This window comes from Chrysemys picta, chromosome 1 (genome assembly GCF_011386835.1).
Source record: "Chrysemys picta bellii isolate R12L10 chromosome 1, ASM1138683v2, whole genome shotgun sequence".
Lineage (NCBI taxonomy): Eukaryota > Metazoa > Chordata > Testudines > Emydidae > Chrysemys > Chrysemys picta.
In genome coordinates this window covers 43,449,491-43,464,392 of record NC_088791.1, presented here as the reverse complement: position 1 = coordinate 43,464,392, position 14,902 = coordinate 43,449,491, and the positions used below count along the sequence as shown (strand labels likewise).

General features: G+C 47.1%; 1 protein-coding gene across 1 annotated transcript; it reads left to right on the top strand.

Annotated features, from left to right (window-relative positions):
• Positions 1 to 13,173: 13,173 nt before the first annotated feature.
• Positions 13,174 to 14,523, top strand: LOC135981002 (paraneoplastic antigen Ma1 homolog). Its single transcript, XM_065581948.1, has one exon. It carries the CDS (start codon positions 13,174 to 13,176, stop codon positions 14,521 to 14,523), a length of 1,350 nt encoding a protein of 449 aa, XP_065438020.1.
• The last annotated feature ends 379 nt before the right edge of the window (positions 14,524 to 14,902 follow it).

Genomic DNA, 14,902 nt, shown 5'->3' with positions numbered 1-14,902 from the left:
AAGTTCTGTCTTTCTTTGACTTAGGTCCTCTCCTGGTTCTTCCATCTTGTTGGTCATTCTTCCTCTATACCTCAACCATTTAACATGTCATCATTGGCTCGTCTCTTTCAGTCATCTCACACATCCTGGTGGTGGCCAGATCCTTCTGCTTCTTCCTCCACAGCATCTTTAATATTCAACCATTTCTGTCCATTCAGACAGCAAAAAACTCTTATCATGTCCTCATCATTTCCTATCCTGAATACTGTAACCTCCTCCTTTCCTGGCTCAGACACCTACATTGCCTTCTTCAGGCCATTCAGAATGCTGATGGTGAAATCATATGCCTTGCCTATCGAGCTGACAACATTGCCCCATCTTTGATTCCCTGCACTGTCTCTTCCTTCTCTTCTGCATCAAGTTTAAACTTATTGTCCTCACCTTCAAGACCCTGCCTAACTCTGCCTTCCCATATTTAGCTGACATTCTCTTTCTGCATTGCCCCATGTCCCTCCTGCTCCATCAACAATGCCAGCCTAAATGTCCCATTCCACCAAGTCTCTCACAAACATGTTTGAGTTTTTTCCCTCCACACAAGCTGTGACACCTAGAATACCTTCCATGAGCTGATCAGCAAGGCTCCCCCTTCTCCTTCCAGTCCCTCAAGACCCATTTCTCACACCACATCTACTGAAAACTAACCAGCTTCCTTTAAGATATCCATTTATCCCCTCCTCCCTGACAAAAGAAAGAAGAGGTCCAGCCCTTTTACTACACTGTGCCTTTTCCTTGCCCTTAATGAGTGATCACATAATCTTATTGAGGTTACCTCCATTTTCTCCTCCCCCAACTGTCTTATTTCCTCCTCATTACATCCAGTGTAATTTGGGTTTGGAAACTCCTCAGAGCAGAGATCTTTTCTTCTTTCTAGCTTGGGATGTGCCAATAGAAACTGGTAATGTATGTGGCAATACCATAGTCAGGATCCACATAGCCTTCCACAGCTGCTGAGTCCAAGCATCTACCCAGCTCTACTCTGTGAACGTATAATACCCCAGAATTTGGCCCATACATTCTTGAGGCTGATCATACTTTTAGAACAGAAGTTATTCAAAGTTTTGTTGTCTTATATCACAGTAAGAACCCATTCTAATAACCATAATCTATGTTTGCCTGTAGGAACCTTTTGTGGTCCTTTCAGAATATTCATCTCCATACAAACTAGGATACGTTCCATCCACATCCTTATTTTAACAAATCTCAGATAACATTTAATGCATCTCAAACTGACCCTTTCTACCCCTTCTCTTTCTACACACACACACACACACACACTTTCTTCTCTAATCAGGCTCATCATATCTATGTTAAATCCACTTAGGACGGAAGAATCCCAGGCACTGCTACAGACTAGGGACCGAATGGCTAGGTAGCAGTTCTGCAGAAAAGGACGTAGGGGTCACAGTGGACAAGAAGCTGGATATGAGTCAACAGTGTGCTCTTGTTGCCAAGAAGGCTAACGGCATTTTGGGCTGTATAAGTAGGGGCATTGCCAGCAGATCGAGGAACGTGATCGTTCCCCTTTATTCGACATTGGTGAGGCCTCATCTGGAATACTGTGTCCAGTTTTGGGCCCCACACTACAAGAAGGATGTGGAAAAATTGGAAAGAGTCCAACGGAGGGCAACAAAAATGATTAGGGGTCTGGAGCACATGACTTATGAGGAGAGGCTGAGGGAACTGGGATTGTTTAGTCTCCAGAAGAGAAGAATGAGGGGGGATTTGATAGCAGCCTTCAACTACCTGAAGGGGGGATATTAGGAAAAACTATTTCACTAGGAGGGTGGTGAAACACTGGAATGCGTTACCTAGGGAGGTGGTGGAGTCTCCTTCCTTGGAGGTTTTTAAGGCCCGGCTTGACAAAGCCCTGGCTGGGATGATTTAGTTGGGAATTGGTCCTGCTTTGAGCAGGGGGTTGGACTAGATGACCTCTTGAGGTCCCTTCCAACCCTGATATTCTATGATTCTATGATTCTATGATTAAATGAATATTCATAGTTTACAGGTTTCAGTCCAAATCAAATTATTTTTCAGAGCACAGAGACACCATCATTGGTCTGTTATGTAGATATCTGTACAATACTCATCCATAGGATTTTATGCTGGCTTTAAGCTACTTTGTTGTTCTGCATCTTCCCTTATACACATATAGTGTATTTATAAAATACTTTTATCTAAAATTTAAATATATTCATTTGTATTTAAACTTCCAGCCACATCACATCCATCTTCTTTTTTTAAAAACTCTCAGAGGACTTTATTAAAAGGAGGAAATCATATTTAGTTATCCTTCAGTTTTTCTTCTAAGCATGATTTGAAAAGCCTTGTCCTTGACAGAGAACAAACGCTTTCCCAATTCTTATATTAAATGACAATGCTTATTTGTATGTAAGCACAGCCCTTACACAAAAATAGTCAAATTGTGATTTCTTGCAGTATGGAATGAGGCAGAGTTTAGGACTAGGGCTTTTATGAAGCTTCAGCTAGATGATCCATGTCAAGGTCTCACTGCCATAAATTGAAAAGGCTCATAAATGATCTGATAGGCAACTTTTTTTATGTGACTTGCTCTATGTTGGCCAGTAGTTTTGCTTCAAATGTCACTTACACCTTTTTAATGCAATTGCCACATATAGCAAATGGTTTTTTTGTATTTCATGTCCTTCATTTGGGAAGATTATTTATTTGGAGTCTGGCCAAATGGTTGGATTTCTGTAGCCTTTTAGCTTAGGACAACTTTTCTCTTTGGTATATGGGTGCAACTTGGAAATATTTGTTCAAGCAAAGCCTCTGGTATTAGTAGTGCGTATTTAAAATGAAAAACATGCATAAAGCAATTTGGGTAGGATGTTCAAGACAATGGAATGAAAAAAGCTGCTGTTTTTATAAATGGTTATTTACATAATCTGCCATTTTCTCTTATCTGCAACATTCTGCACAGCAAAATTACAGCTAGCAAATGAAATTTAAATGTCACTGCATGAGCTAATCTTAGCCAAAACATAAGAAGTTTAAATTAGCTCATAGTTATAAAGCAGCTTGCAAGCCACACTTAAAAGCTGAAATAATTTTTTGTTGCACGAAAAGAAAGGTGGTTTATCCCTAATGTTTATGCTCCACTCAGATGGTCATTTGGCCATCCTCAATATTCTGAAGGTGATAGGAAGGATTCCTACGTGACACCACTTGCCAGCATGACAGACTGAAGACACAGGAGCCCTCATGCTTATTCTGGACTACAGAACACAGCTGCAGTCCCTGCCTAACAGTGTGAGAATGCTGCTGTGACATAGCCATGTCTGGAGAATCTACCAAAATGGAAACATTCTAGAATGAAATAAAATTAAGCATAAAGGGCTTGATCCTGCATGTTTCTGAGCATGATGACCGGAACCCAAGGCTGAGCGGGGCCAGCGGACAGGAGCCCGGAAAAAAGCTGCGAAATGACTGTCTGCCGTTGCTTTCATGGAAGGAGGGAGGGAGGGGGGCCTGACAACATGTACCCAAAACCACCCACGACAGTTTTTGCCCCATCAGGCATTGGGAGCTTAACCCAGAATTCCAATGGGCAGCGGAGACTGCGGGAACTGTGGGATAGCTACCTACAGTGCACCGCTCTGTAAGTTGATGCTAGCCGCAGTAGCGAGGACGCACTCCGCCAACTTAATGTGCTTAGTATGGACATACGCAATAGACTGTATAAAATCGAATTCTAAAAAATCGATTTCCATAAAATCAACCTAATTTCATAGTGTAGACATACCCTTAGTTAGTGTAGTCTGTTGCACTGTGTAATAGCATAGAGTTGAGATGTGATAGCGTTCTTAAGATTTGTTGTTAAGATAATACAGATCAGATTCCCAGCTCCCTGGGCAAAACAAAAAGGTGTATCCACAACTCAGACTGGTGTCCTTCAGTTCAGTACAATGGTAACTGTAATCTTAAACTCCATCTACTGATAGGATGTCAGTCCTTCAATTTGCTGTATTGTATATTCAGTGCCTGTAGCAATGCAAGACATTTACATTTAAGGGTAACCAGAAGATTACTAGTTCCTGGGTTAGGTGTTGCAAAGATCAAAGTACATAGAAATATGCATATGTATACATTCACATAAGTTCTTAATGGCTGGTGATTAATAATAACGCTCACTTCCAGCTCTTTCCACTCCCCACTCTGCCAAACAACGTACAGAAGTGCTACCTCTGAAAAAAATGGCATTGTCTCAATGACTCCATACAAAAACTAACATTTTGATAACTGCTGGAAGCGGCACGGGCCGAGGGACATACTGGCCGCCGCTTCCAGCAGCTCCCATTGGCCTGGAGCAGCAAACCGCAGCCACTGGGAGCCGCGATTGGCCGAACCTGCGGATGCGGCAGGTAAACAAACCGGCCCGGCCCGCCAGGGGCTTTCCCTGCACAAGCGGCGGAACAAGTTTGGGAACCACTGCTCTAGTGTACAACCTAAGGCCAGGGGTAGGAAATTACTTTTTTTCAAGGTCCAAATTTCTTGGTCAAGATTTAGTCAAGGTCCACACTCCAGAGAAACATTTTTCACACTGCAAGTGCCCCACACATACAATGCTGTGAAATATACCCAGGACCTGTTACTTATATTTTTAGTGCATTAAATGAAAAATAAAATCAAACCACTGTATAGCCTAAAAATAACTGCCAAGAAAGATGTAAGTACTTAGAAAGTACTTAGCTAAAATGTCAAATAAAAGCAAATATTAGCATCTAAACACTTTCAGACTGTAGTAGGAAGAGAGCCTGAGACATAAGACCTTGTATCAGAGGCCTGGTATAAGGCAAGACCTGCTCACAGAATCTGGCAATAACAGGGCTAATATTACAGAAATACACATTCCTAAGAAGTGCTAAGCACAGAGTACTCATGCAAACACATCCCATATCAAGTGGTACCAGAACATCCCAATATCAAGGATGGTACAAAAACATTCCCCAAAGATAACAGGAACACATTGACCCCTCCTAAAAGATAAGGTCAGGATGACAGTATGTAATAGAGATGTTTTGATTGAACCAACATGTACAAGGTAATGGGTGATGTCTAGCCACGTCAGAAGTAATTAAGTCAGAGGCAGTACTAACTTGTTTGTATCAGGGTATAAAGATGTATCTCAGAGGGAGTACAGTAACTCCTCACTTAACGTTGTAGTTATGTTCCTGAAAAATGTGACTTTTAAGTGAAATGATGTTAAGTAAATCCAATTTCCCCATAAGAATTAATGTCAATGGGGAAGTGGGGGCGGGGGAGGTGTTAGGTTGCAGGGAAATTTTTTCCGCCAGACAAAAGACATTATATGCGGTTTGACTCACAGCTGTGACTAGGTAAGTGAATATCCTCTGGCCCAGAGCTCTGGTGAGGGTGTGGGCCAACAGCACCCCCACTCCTAGGCCTGCAGAGTCCTCCCTGTGCAAGCTCTGCAGGTTTGGGCTCGACACGGGAGTCAGGCAGAGTAGGCTAGCAGCAGCACATAGGAAGGGACACTGTGCTGCATCCTTCCCCAGCACCCGATGGGGATGTCTCTGCTGGCCTCTGAGCAGCAGATCATACAAATGCCTGATCCAGTTAGGCACTGAATGCCCTCCCTGCCCTCCAGGTACTGGGGAGACCAGTTGTCTCCTAAGTCAGTGATTCTCAACCAGGGGTCTGGGGCCTAAGGGGGGCCGCGAGCAGGTTTCAGGGGGTCCTCCAAGCAGGGCCAATGTTAGACTTGGTGGGGCCCAGGACAGAAAGCCAAAGGCCCACCGCATGGGGCTGAAGCCTGGGGCCCTGAGCCCTGCTACCAGGAGCTGAAGCCAAAGCCTGAACAACTTAGCTTTGCGGGAGCCCCCGTCGCATGGGGCCCTGTGATGTTATTGACATGAACCGTATCTGTATTGTTGCAACCACTGTTCTATATTTGCAGCAAATATCGTACAATCGTTGTCGAGTGAGGTGTCTATGAAAAGGTTATGATTTTCTGGTTATGAATATGCTATCTGTATGCATGTATCATTTTTGTAATTGAAGTTATAAATATTGGCTTTGTACTTGTAGCTCAATGTGTTTGATTCTAAATAGCATTAGTGAAGCATTTGGTCAGCTTCTTGAGAAAGGAATTACTGACAATGGTCCTTGGGAGACTCCAAACACTTAACTGACAATGGACTTTGAGAGACTCCAATCCATATAAGGAAGCTTCCTGGGAATGTTCAAGGTAGCATGTGAGCAATGGCTGCTCTCCATGTAAAGAACTGAGTCATGCATGGACATGTGACTTGCCCATATGACTCCAAACTCCCTCTTGCTGCTGTGATTTTCTACAGTAAGAACAAAGGGGTGGCTTGGGGCGGCACAATTCCAGGGGCGGCATTCCGGCCATTTTTTTTTGTTTTTTTTGTTTGGGCGGTTGCGCTCTCAGAGCTTGGGGTGACAAATTTTTTGCTTGGGGCGGCAAAAAACCTAGAGCCGTCCCTGCTTCCACATGGCAGAGGATATAAAAGGCCCTGGAAACCCCTCCATTTTGTCTTCAATCCTGCTTCTTACCTCTGAAGGAACTTTGCTACAAACTGAAGCTCTGAACAAAGGACTGAATGACCCCTACAAGTTGTGGATGTACTCCAGAGATTTGATTTGAACCTGCAGTTTATTCCATCACTGCTACAAGCCTGAATCAAGAACTTTGCCATTACTGTTTGCAATTGATTCCATTTAACCAATTTTAGCTCTCATCTATATTTCTTTCTTTTTATGAATAAACCTTTAGATTTTAGATTCTAAAGGATTGGCAACAGTGTGATTTGCGGGTAAGATCTGACTTGGATATTGATCTGGGTCTAGGGCTTGGTCCTTTGAGATTGGGAGAACCTTTTTTCTTTTACTCGGGTATTGGTTTTCATAACCAGTCATCCCCATAAAGAGCGGTGTTGGTGGTGATACTGGGAAACTGGAGTGTCTAAGGAAATTGCTTGTATGACTTATGGTTAACCAGTGGGGTAAAACCAAAGTCCGCTCTGTCTGGCTGGTTTGGTGCCTTAATAGTGAAGGAACTCCAGCTTTGGGCTGTAACTGCCCTGCTCTAAGCAATTTGTCCTGAATTGATACTCTCAGTAGTGTCCCACCAAAGACAGCATCGTTACAGGCCCCAGGCAATTGCCCTGCTTGTTACCCGCCCCCCCCCCATGCCAGCCCTGGTTTTTATATGTAGAAAACAAGTTATTGTGACGTAGGTGGGTTTTTATAGCATGTTGAGGGGGCCTCAGAAAGAAAAAGGTTGAGAACCCCTGTCCTAAGGGAACCAATCTTTCAGGTTGCATAGTACGCTCAGGACACACAATGCAGAGGCACTGGGCCTCTAGTTCCCTGCAGAGCTGGAGACAGCCATCGGCTTCTGGCGCTGCAGGTGCCGACTTTTCAAACTGCTGGGGGGTGCTCGACCCCTGGCTCTGCCCCAGGCCCCACTCCCACTCCACCCCTTCCCCAAAGGTCCCACCCCTCCTATTCCTGCCCAGTTCCGCCCCCTCCACCAAGTGCGCTGCGTCCTCGCTCTTCCCCCTCCCTCCCAGCCTCTCTGCATGCCACGAAACAGCTGATTGTGGAGGGCAGGAGGCGTGGAGAGGGAGGCGCTGATCTGTGGGGCCCACCGGTGGGAGGGAGGTGCTGGGGTTGGGGTGGAGGGTGTTAGAACACTGCGCAACTTTAAATGAGCATGTTCTCTTATAGAACAGCAACTTAATAACGAAACAACTTTAACCGGGATGACTTGGTAAGTGAGGAAAATAAATAATAAATTAATTAATGGAGATATCCTATCTCCTAGAACTTGAAGGGACCTTGAAAGGTCATTGAGTACAGCCCCCTGCCTTCACTAGCAGGACCAAGTACTGATTTTGCCCTAGATCCCTAAGTTTTGATTGAACTCATAATCCTAGGTTTAGCAGGCCAATGCTCAAACCACTGAGCTATCCCTCCCCACCAGGAGTTACTGTATCTTTGTTCAACCAAGGGGGGAATGGAAAGTCCCACCATTCACTGAGCTGTGTCCATTGTCACATATTTTAGTAGCTCATAGAGTCTGCCAGACACTATTACTGTGCTTTGTCAACAATAAACCTGGCCTGGTGCCTTCGATACCTTAACCAATCTTGTGGTCATTGGGTGGTTCGCTCAAGGTCTGCTGTGCCGTCTGTCTGCGCAGAACTGGGGCAGCACACAGGGAGAACACACACAAGCAGCCGAACATCTAACCACACAGACAACTGTCAAGTTTTGAATATGTTTTGTGAAATAAAATTATTGCAGGCATATCTGTATATAGATAAACATATTAAAAATAAACCAGAAAAGGCTGAAAAGTTAACATAAGTATGAGAGTTTGAAAGAAAATAACACTTAGTTACAACTTACAAACATGAATTCTTCATCTTTTATGATTTAAGTCTTTCCAATAACAAATACATGCAGCCCTGAGTCCCCGCACGGTCCACTGAAAAGCCTCTGTCAGTCCAGATTTGCACTGCAGGCTGCTTATTGACTACCCCCTGCTCTAAGCCAAATGTTGTTTGCTTGATGTCAATAATATTATCCCTGTGTATAAGGCAAGAAGGATTCGGCCCTTAGAATTTCTAGCTGTGCATATTGTGTGTTTTTCGTGACATTTGCCAGTTCCCTATTTCCAAGGCAGTAGAGAAGACATAGTTGCTATGGCACTGATCCTGCAAATGGTTCTGCCTTGATGGACCATTGATGCCAAAGGGATTCAGTGCTGACACAGAGGTGCCTTCATAGAACAACTTGCAAGATTTGGGTCTCCTGGTTATTTTCAGGGACAGGATAGTGGGGGAATATTGGGCCCAAAGAATGGCTGTTATCAGGTCGGAAATTAATTTGCTTCTTTGAAGACAGAAGACCTGACGTTTGAAAGATTTTGTCTGTGTTGTTTCAATAGCCCAGAATGAGTAACTTCTTTTAAATTAATTGTTATGGTCTAAGATGATTCATTTCTTTAGAAGAAGGTTGAACTATCTGATTATCAGGTTTACAATTAAGTGGCACTGTAGTTCCCCGAGGGTCTTCATCTTCCAATAATCTTAATTGCAATTTGCTGTAATTGGTATCCAGTTATCTGTTGCATCCCCTTCTTTTGTACTTGGAAAATTCAAAATCCTGACAAGTCAGTTTTAACATATTTGGTGAATGTGTTAATTATGGAGGAACTGGCAACTACTTCATGGTCAAACTGGGTTCAGTTTTTCTAGTTAAAAGCATATTTAAACCTTTTGTAAGGCATAAAAACAAATCTTAACCATAACCAAAATTACACCATTTACTCTGAGGGTAAAGTCAGCTGCTGTAAATCAGTGTCAAGCCAATAGAGCAGTGCTGACTTACACCAGTTGAGGATGTAACCCAAAATTTGCTGCAAAATTCTGAGAAAATGTCTCACTACTCCAAGAATCCAAAGGAATTAAAAATTACTCTTATTAAATATGCAGTGTTGTTGTAGCTGCGCTGGTCCCAGGATATTAGAGAGACAAGGTGGGTGGACTAATATCTTTTATTGGACCAATTTCTGTTGGTGAGAGAGACAAGTTTTGAGCTTACACAGAGCTCTTTTTCAGGTCTGGGAAAATAACTCATGCAGGAGGCTCCGGGGGAGGGGGGGGGGAGGAAAGGAGCGAGGGCATGGCAGGATCAGGGGAGGGGGCGGGAAGGGGTGGAGTGGGGGCAGGGCCTGTGGCAGAGCCAGGGGTTAAGCAGTGAACACCCCCGACACATTGGAAAGTTGGCGCCTGTAGCTCCAGACCCGGAGTCGGTGCCTATACAAGGAGCCGCATACTAACTTCTGAAGAGGCGCATGTGGCTCCGGAGCCACAGGTTGGTCACCCCTGTCCTAAGGCATGCAAGAGGACGGCTCTTTTCCTGCTGATGATAGGAAGCCAATGAAAGTGAAGTTCCTTTCCTGCACACATCTTAAAGTGTGCAGCAGTGGAATTCCTCTCCTGGCCCTGCAGCATTTCTAAGGTCTTCAGGGCTCTCTAAATATGTGATAATTAGAGCAGGTTTTAGTTACCGTGTTTGTGCCAGTAGATTCGTGAGAATCTATTTATGGGCAGGGCCATCCCTACCCATACACAAAGTACGCAGCTGCGTAGGGCACCAGCGAATTTGGGGCACCACATTTCCTGGTGCCTTGCACAGCTGCATGCTGCTCCAGCCTCTGCTCTGCCTCTTCTCCATGGCCCCTGTCCCTGCTCTGCTCCAGCCCCACCTTTTCCCACCCCTGCTCCGCCCCAGCCCTGCCCCCACTCCATCCATTCCCCAAAGCCCCCCATCCCTGATCCACCCCCAACCCACCCCTTCCTGCCCCTGCCCCGCCTCCACTCCCCTGAGGACTGCAGCTGTGCCGGGCCTGCACTCACCGGTAGCCAGGGCCAGCTCCAGGGTTTTGGCTGCCCCAAGCAGCCAAACAAAAAACAAAAAAGCCGTGATCGCGATCTGTGGTGGCAATTCGGCGGGAGATCCTTCACTCCGAGCAGGAGTGAGGAACCGTCCGCCTAATTGCCGCCGAACAGCTGGACCTGCCGCCCCTCTCCGAAGTGGCCACCCCAAGCACCTGCTTTGTAAGCTGGTGCCTGGAGCTGGCCCTGCCGGTAGCAGGAAGTGCAGTGACCCGGCCCCAGCCATGCCACCAGTGAGTGTTGGGGGGAGGTTTCCCCCTGCCCCCCAAGCCAGCCCTCCCCCGCCCCCCCCAGCGGAGACCTGGGGCCCCACACACCCCTGCGTAGTGCTCCCGAATGGCTAGGGAGGGCCCTGTTTATGGGAGTGTTATAGTGTTGACTCCTCTGCTCTCCTGTCCTACCCTATTGCCAGAACAAACTAAGGCCTCTCATTTAGCTTTCTTTAGCAGCAAGGTGTTTGTTTCCAGGTAAAGTCTATAGCAAAACCATAACATCTCTGGGCTTGCAGAGTCAGTCTACAGCATTAATTCCCTCTCATTCCCTCTATTGGTTTACTAGTTAGTGAATTCTGGAACCACATTATCTGTGGTCTATCTCTCCAGGTTATAATAATGAGAACAGTTTATCATGTCTGTCCCTTCTCCTTTCTCTCCTGACATTGCAAACTGGTATCACACTGTTATGATTAATAGTGACAATTGTGAGTCTCTCACAGTCTTCTTATTGGCCACCTAGCTGTTTTGAAGCTTAGCAGTACTTCCAGTGAATGGTACTTCTATTCCCTTATTTGTTTTCTATTTAATCCACCTCTTGAATTCATGTGTAAGCAGAGTCAGGATGAGCTCTACCCTGACATCTGGTGGTGAATTATGGCGAGTGTGGAAAAGAACTCCAGGGGCTGATCTTGTTTGCATAGGCACACCCACTCGCCTGGCAGGAAACAACAGCAACTCAAAGTGGTTACTTTGGCTGGTGTGGGATCCCCAGTTTCTCTGTTATTGGGGCAGGAAGAATAAAGTTTTGTTACCCTGATTCTGTGAATCAAGGCCAGTGGAACTGGTGTATGACAGAAGGACTGAGTGAGTCATTCACCATTACCTAAGTAGCATTTGCTTGTCAAGGGGCATGGGTTACAAAACCCAGTGAATTGAGAGAGGTTGGGGGCAGGTATTGGTACCTGGTGGTGTGGGTCCCTTTTGTGGGCCTGAAACACCAATTGCACCTCCTCCTCTCTCCACTGTTGAATGTCAGAGCTAACTTTGATTCCCTTAGGAGTCTAGTTACGGACTGCTGAGCTGAATTCACTCTGGGCCGATAGTGCACCAGCACTGGGGCTCCCCTACTACTAGCTGAAATCACTAAGAGCTGAAATCACTGAGAGCTGAAATCACAAAAGAGCTAAAGCTATTTAAGAGCTGAGATCACTGAGGCTGTGTTAACTAGTGGGGGAGCCTGAAGCTATATTGCTAAGCTAACTTAGCTTAGCGGGGGCGAGCGGAGCGGCTGGAGGAGCAGCGAGCAGAGCAGAGCCTTGTGGGAGTGGCCCAAGGGACGGGCGGAGCGGAGCGGAGCAGTGCGGCTCACAGGTCGGTGAGCGGAGCGGAGCGGCCTGGCTCACAGGTCGGTGAGCGGAGCGGAGCGGCGCGGCTCACAGGTCGGTGAGCGGAGCGGCCTGGCTCACAGGTCGGTGAGTGGAGCGGAGCGGAGCGGCGCGGCTCACAGGTCGGTGAGCGGAGCGGAGCAGCTGCCAGAGCAGTTCGTGGGACGGCAGGAGTGGGACTGCGGGTGGAGTGGAGCAGTTCGTGGTAAGGCTGCGGTGGAACCCCACGGAGAAGCAGCCGGGTTGGCCTCGGATCACGTAAGGTGCCCCTTAACACCCTGCTCACCCCCCCCTTTTTGAACTCTGGGGCTGCACTGATCAGGGACAGAGACTTTGGGGGGTTGTCGGACTTTTGGGACTTTTGTGATTCTTGGGTTGCTGGACCCAAGAGACTTTGGGATCGGTGGACTTTTGGGACTTTGGTGATTCTTGGGTCGCTGGTTTCAAGAACCAATGGGAGAGGACACGGCCCAATTTGCTGGGGTGGGTCTTCGCTCATGGTTTGGTCTATGAACTCTAGTTGTGGTGTTTTCCCAATTTAATGCTATGTCGTTTACCTCATGTTATTAAACATTTTCTGCTACACCGAGGCTCTGTGCTTGCGAGAGGGGAAATATTGCCTCTTCGAGGCGCCTAGGGGTTTGTGTAAGATTTTCCCAGGTCACTGGGTGGGGGCTCGAGCTGGTTCTGTGTCACGCTGTTGGGAAGGGACCCCTATGTACTGAACCCGGCCCTTGCTGCTATCAACTTGGCCTGGCAGAAGGGTTACATTTTTGGGGGCTCGTCCGGGATCCCTGGGTCAGTACCCCTCGCAAGCACATCTTGGGTGATTCATTAACTTGGGAAAACCTAAAAATCTTCTTGTTGTTGTTTTGATCTGATATATTTGTAAAAAATTTTACAGTTTGTATAATGGCCCTACACTTGCTAGAGGACTGGTGCAAGGGGATGAATATTAACCCTAGGAACTGTCTTTTGGTAACGGGGGTGCCGGAGGCGTTTGATGAGGGTGCAATAGAACCTATCTTAAGGGTATCCACTGAGTACCTGAGTAAGTGCAAAATGCGTGGGCGCATGTTTGTGAGGGAGGAGGGGGCTTTTGCTGTACTGTGCGAGCTGCCATCGGCTGTGGAACCCCTACAGGTTCCAGGCACGATAGCAGTGGAAGATTGTGAGTGGACGGTAATAACCACTGGGAGCCAGCCCTCACCAGTCCCTGCCCCTGATGTAGAGTTTTTAAAGAAAATGTCGGCCTTTTTGGGGAAAGAGGGAAAGACTTTGGCTGATATGCCAGGTCTGTTGGGCCTTGACCCAGGAGTCCCACACCGGGAGAGTGCTCCTTCACCTGATGAGTGGGTGAAGGCTTTGGGGCAAGCATTAGAGAAGGTTATGCCACCCCATCCTGAATCAAGCCCCTATCGTAAACTGAGGTTGTTTTCTGGGGGTCCCACCCCAATACCTGGGGAGGAAGCATTTGAACCCTGGCTGGAACACACCACTGAAATGCTGCAGGAGTGGGCGGTGCCTGATGCTGAAAAGAGAAGGCGACTAGTAGAGTGCCTCAGGGGGCCAGCCCTAGATGTGATTCGCACCCTGAAACTCAGTAACCCTGGAGTCAAGGTGAAGGACTGCCTAGAGGCCCTTGATCATGCCTTCGGGAGAACCGAGGGCTCAGATGATGTCTATTGCAAGTTCCTCAATGCCAGGCAACAAAAGGGAGAGAAGGTTTCTGCCTATATCCAGAGGTTGGAGAAACTATTGCAGAGAGCCATCATGAGGGGAGCCGTGGCAGTTGGGCAAATGGACCGGACTAGATTGGCTCAGATTGTGAGAGGAATTCAATATCAGAACCCAATCCTTCTCCACCTCCGATTAAGAGAACGGCAAGACAATCCACCGAGTTACTCTCAGCTGATAAAAGAGGTCCGAGAGGAAGAAGAGAGGCAGGCAGCTGGCGAGGTTTGGGAGGTGCAGTCACACCCGGCGACTGGCACAACATCCACCCGAACGCCCAAGGCACTGATGGTGAATCCTCAAGAGGAACTTACCCAACGAGTGCAGGTCCTGACACAGAAAGTGGCTGAATTAGAGAATACCATCGATTCAGCAAATACTTCAAGGTACATGGAACCCTCCACTACCACGGTTCAGAGGACTACATTTAGAACCTCTGCCCCAACGAGACAACAAGGGAAAAGACAATCCTTCTTCTGCTACCGGTGTGGCCAGGGTGGGCACATTGCTGCAAGGTGTCAGAATGCAGAGAATCCCACGCTAGTATATCAAAAGCTGAGGACCACCTGGGGAAAGTCGGGAAACGGCCCCAGGGCCTGGGAAGGGAGCCGCCTAGGCCTACAGGGTGTGGAGGCTCCCCTGGAAAGAACCCTGCAGCCCGAATCCCACCAGGATTGATCGGACCCCGAGCGGAGGTAACTATAAAGGTTGAAGGGACAGAATGTAGAGCAGTGCTTGACACAGGATCCCAAGTGACTATCATATTCCAGTCTTTCTACCAGCAGATGCTTAGGCATCTGCCTATACGGCCCCTGACAGGGCTTGGCCTGTGTGGCCTCAGCATGGATGAATACCCCTATCAGGGGTATGTCATAGTACACCTGGAATTCCCAGAAGAGATTGCGGGGGTAAGACAGGAGGTGGACACTGCTGCTTTAATATGCCCTGACCCTAAAGGAGCCTCTGATGTGTCCGTGCTAATAGGGACCAACTCCAGCCTCTTTAAGGTACTCGCAGATTACTGCAGACAGCGAGCAGGGGACCAATATCTGAACAC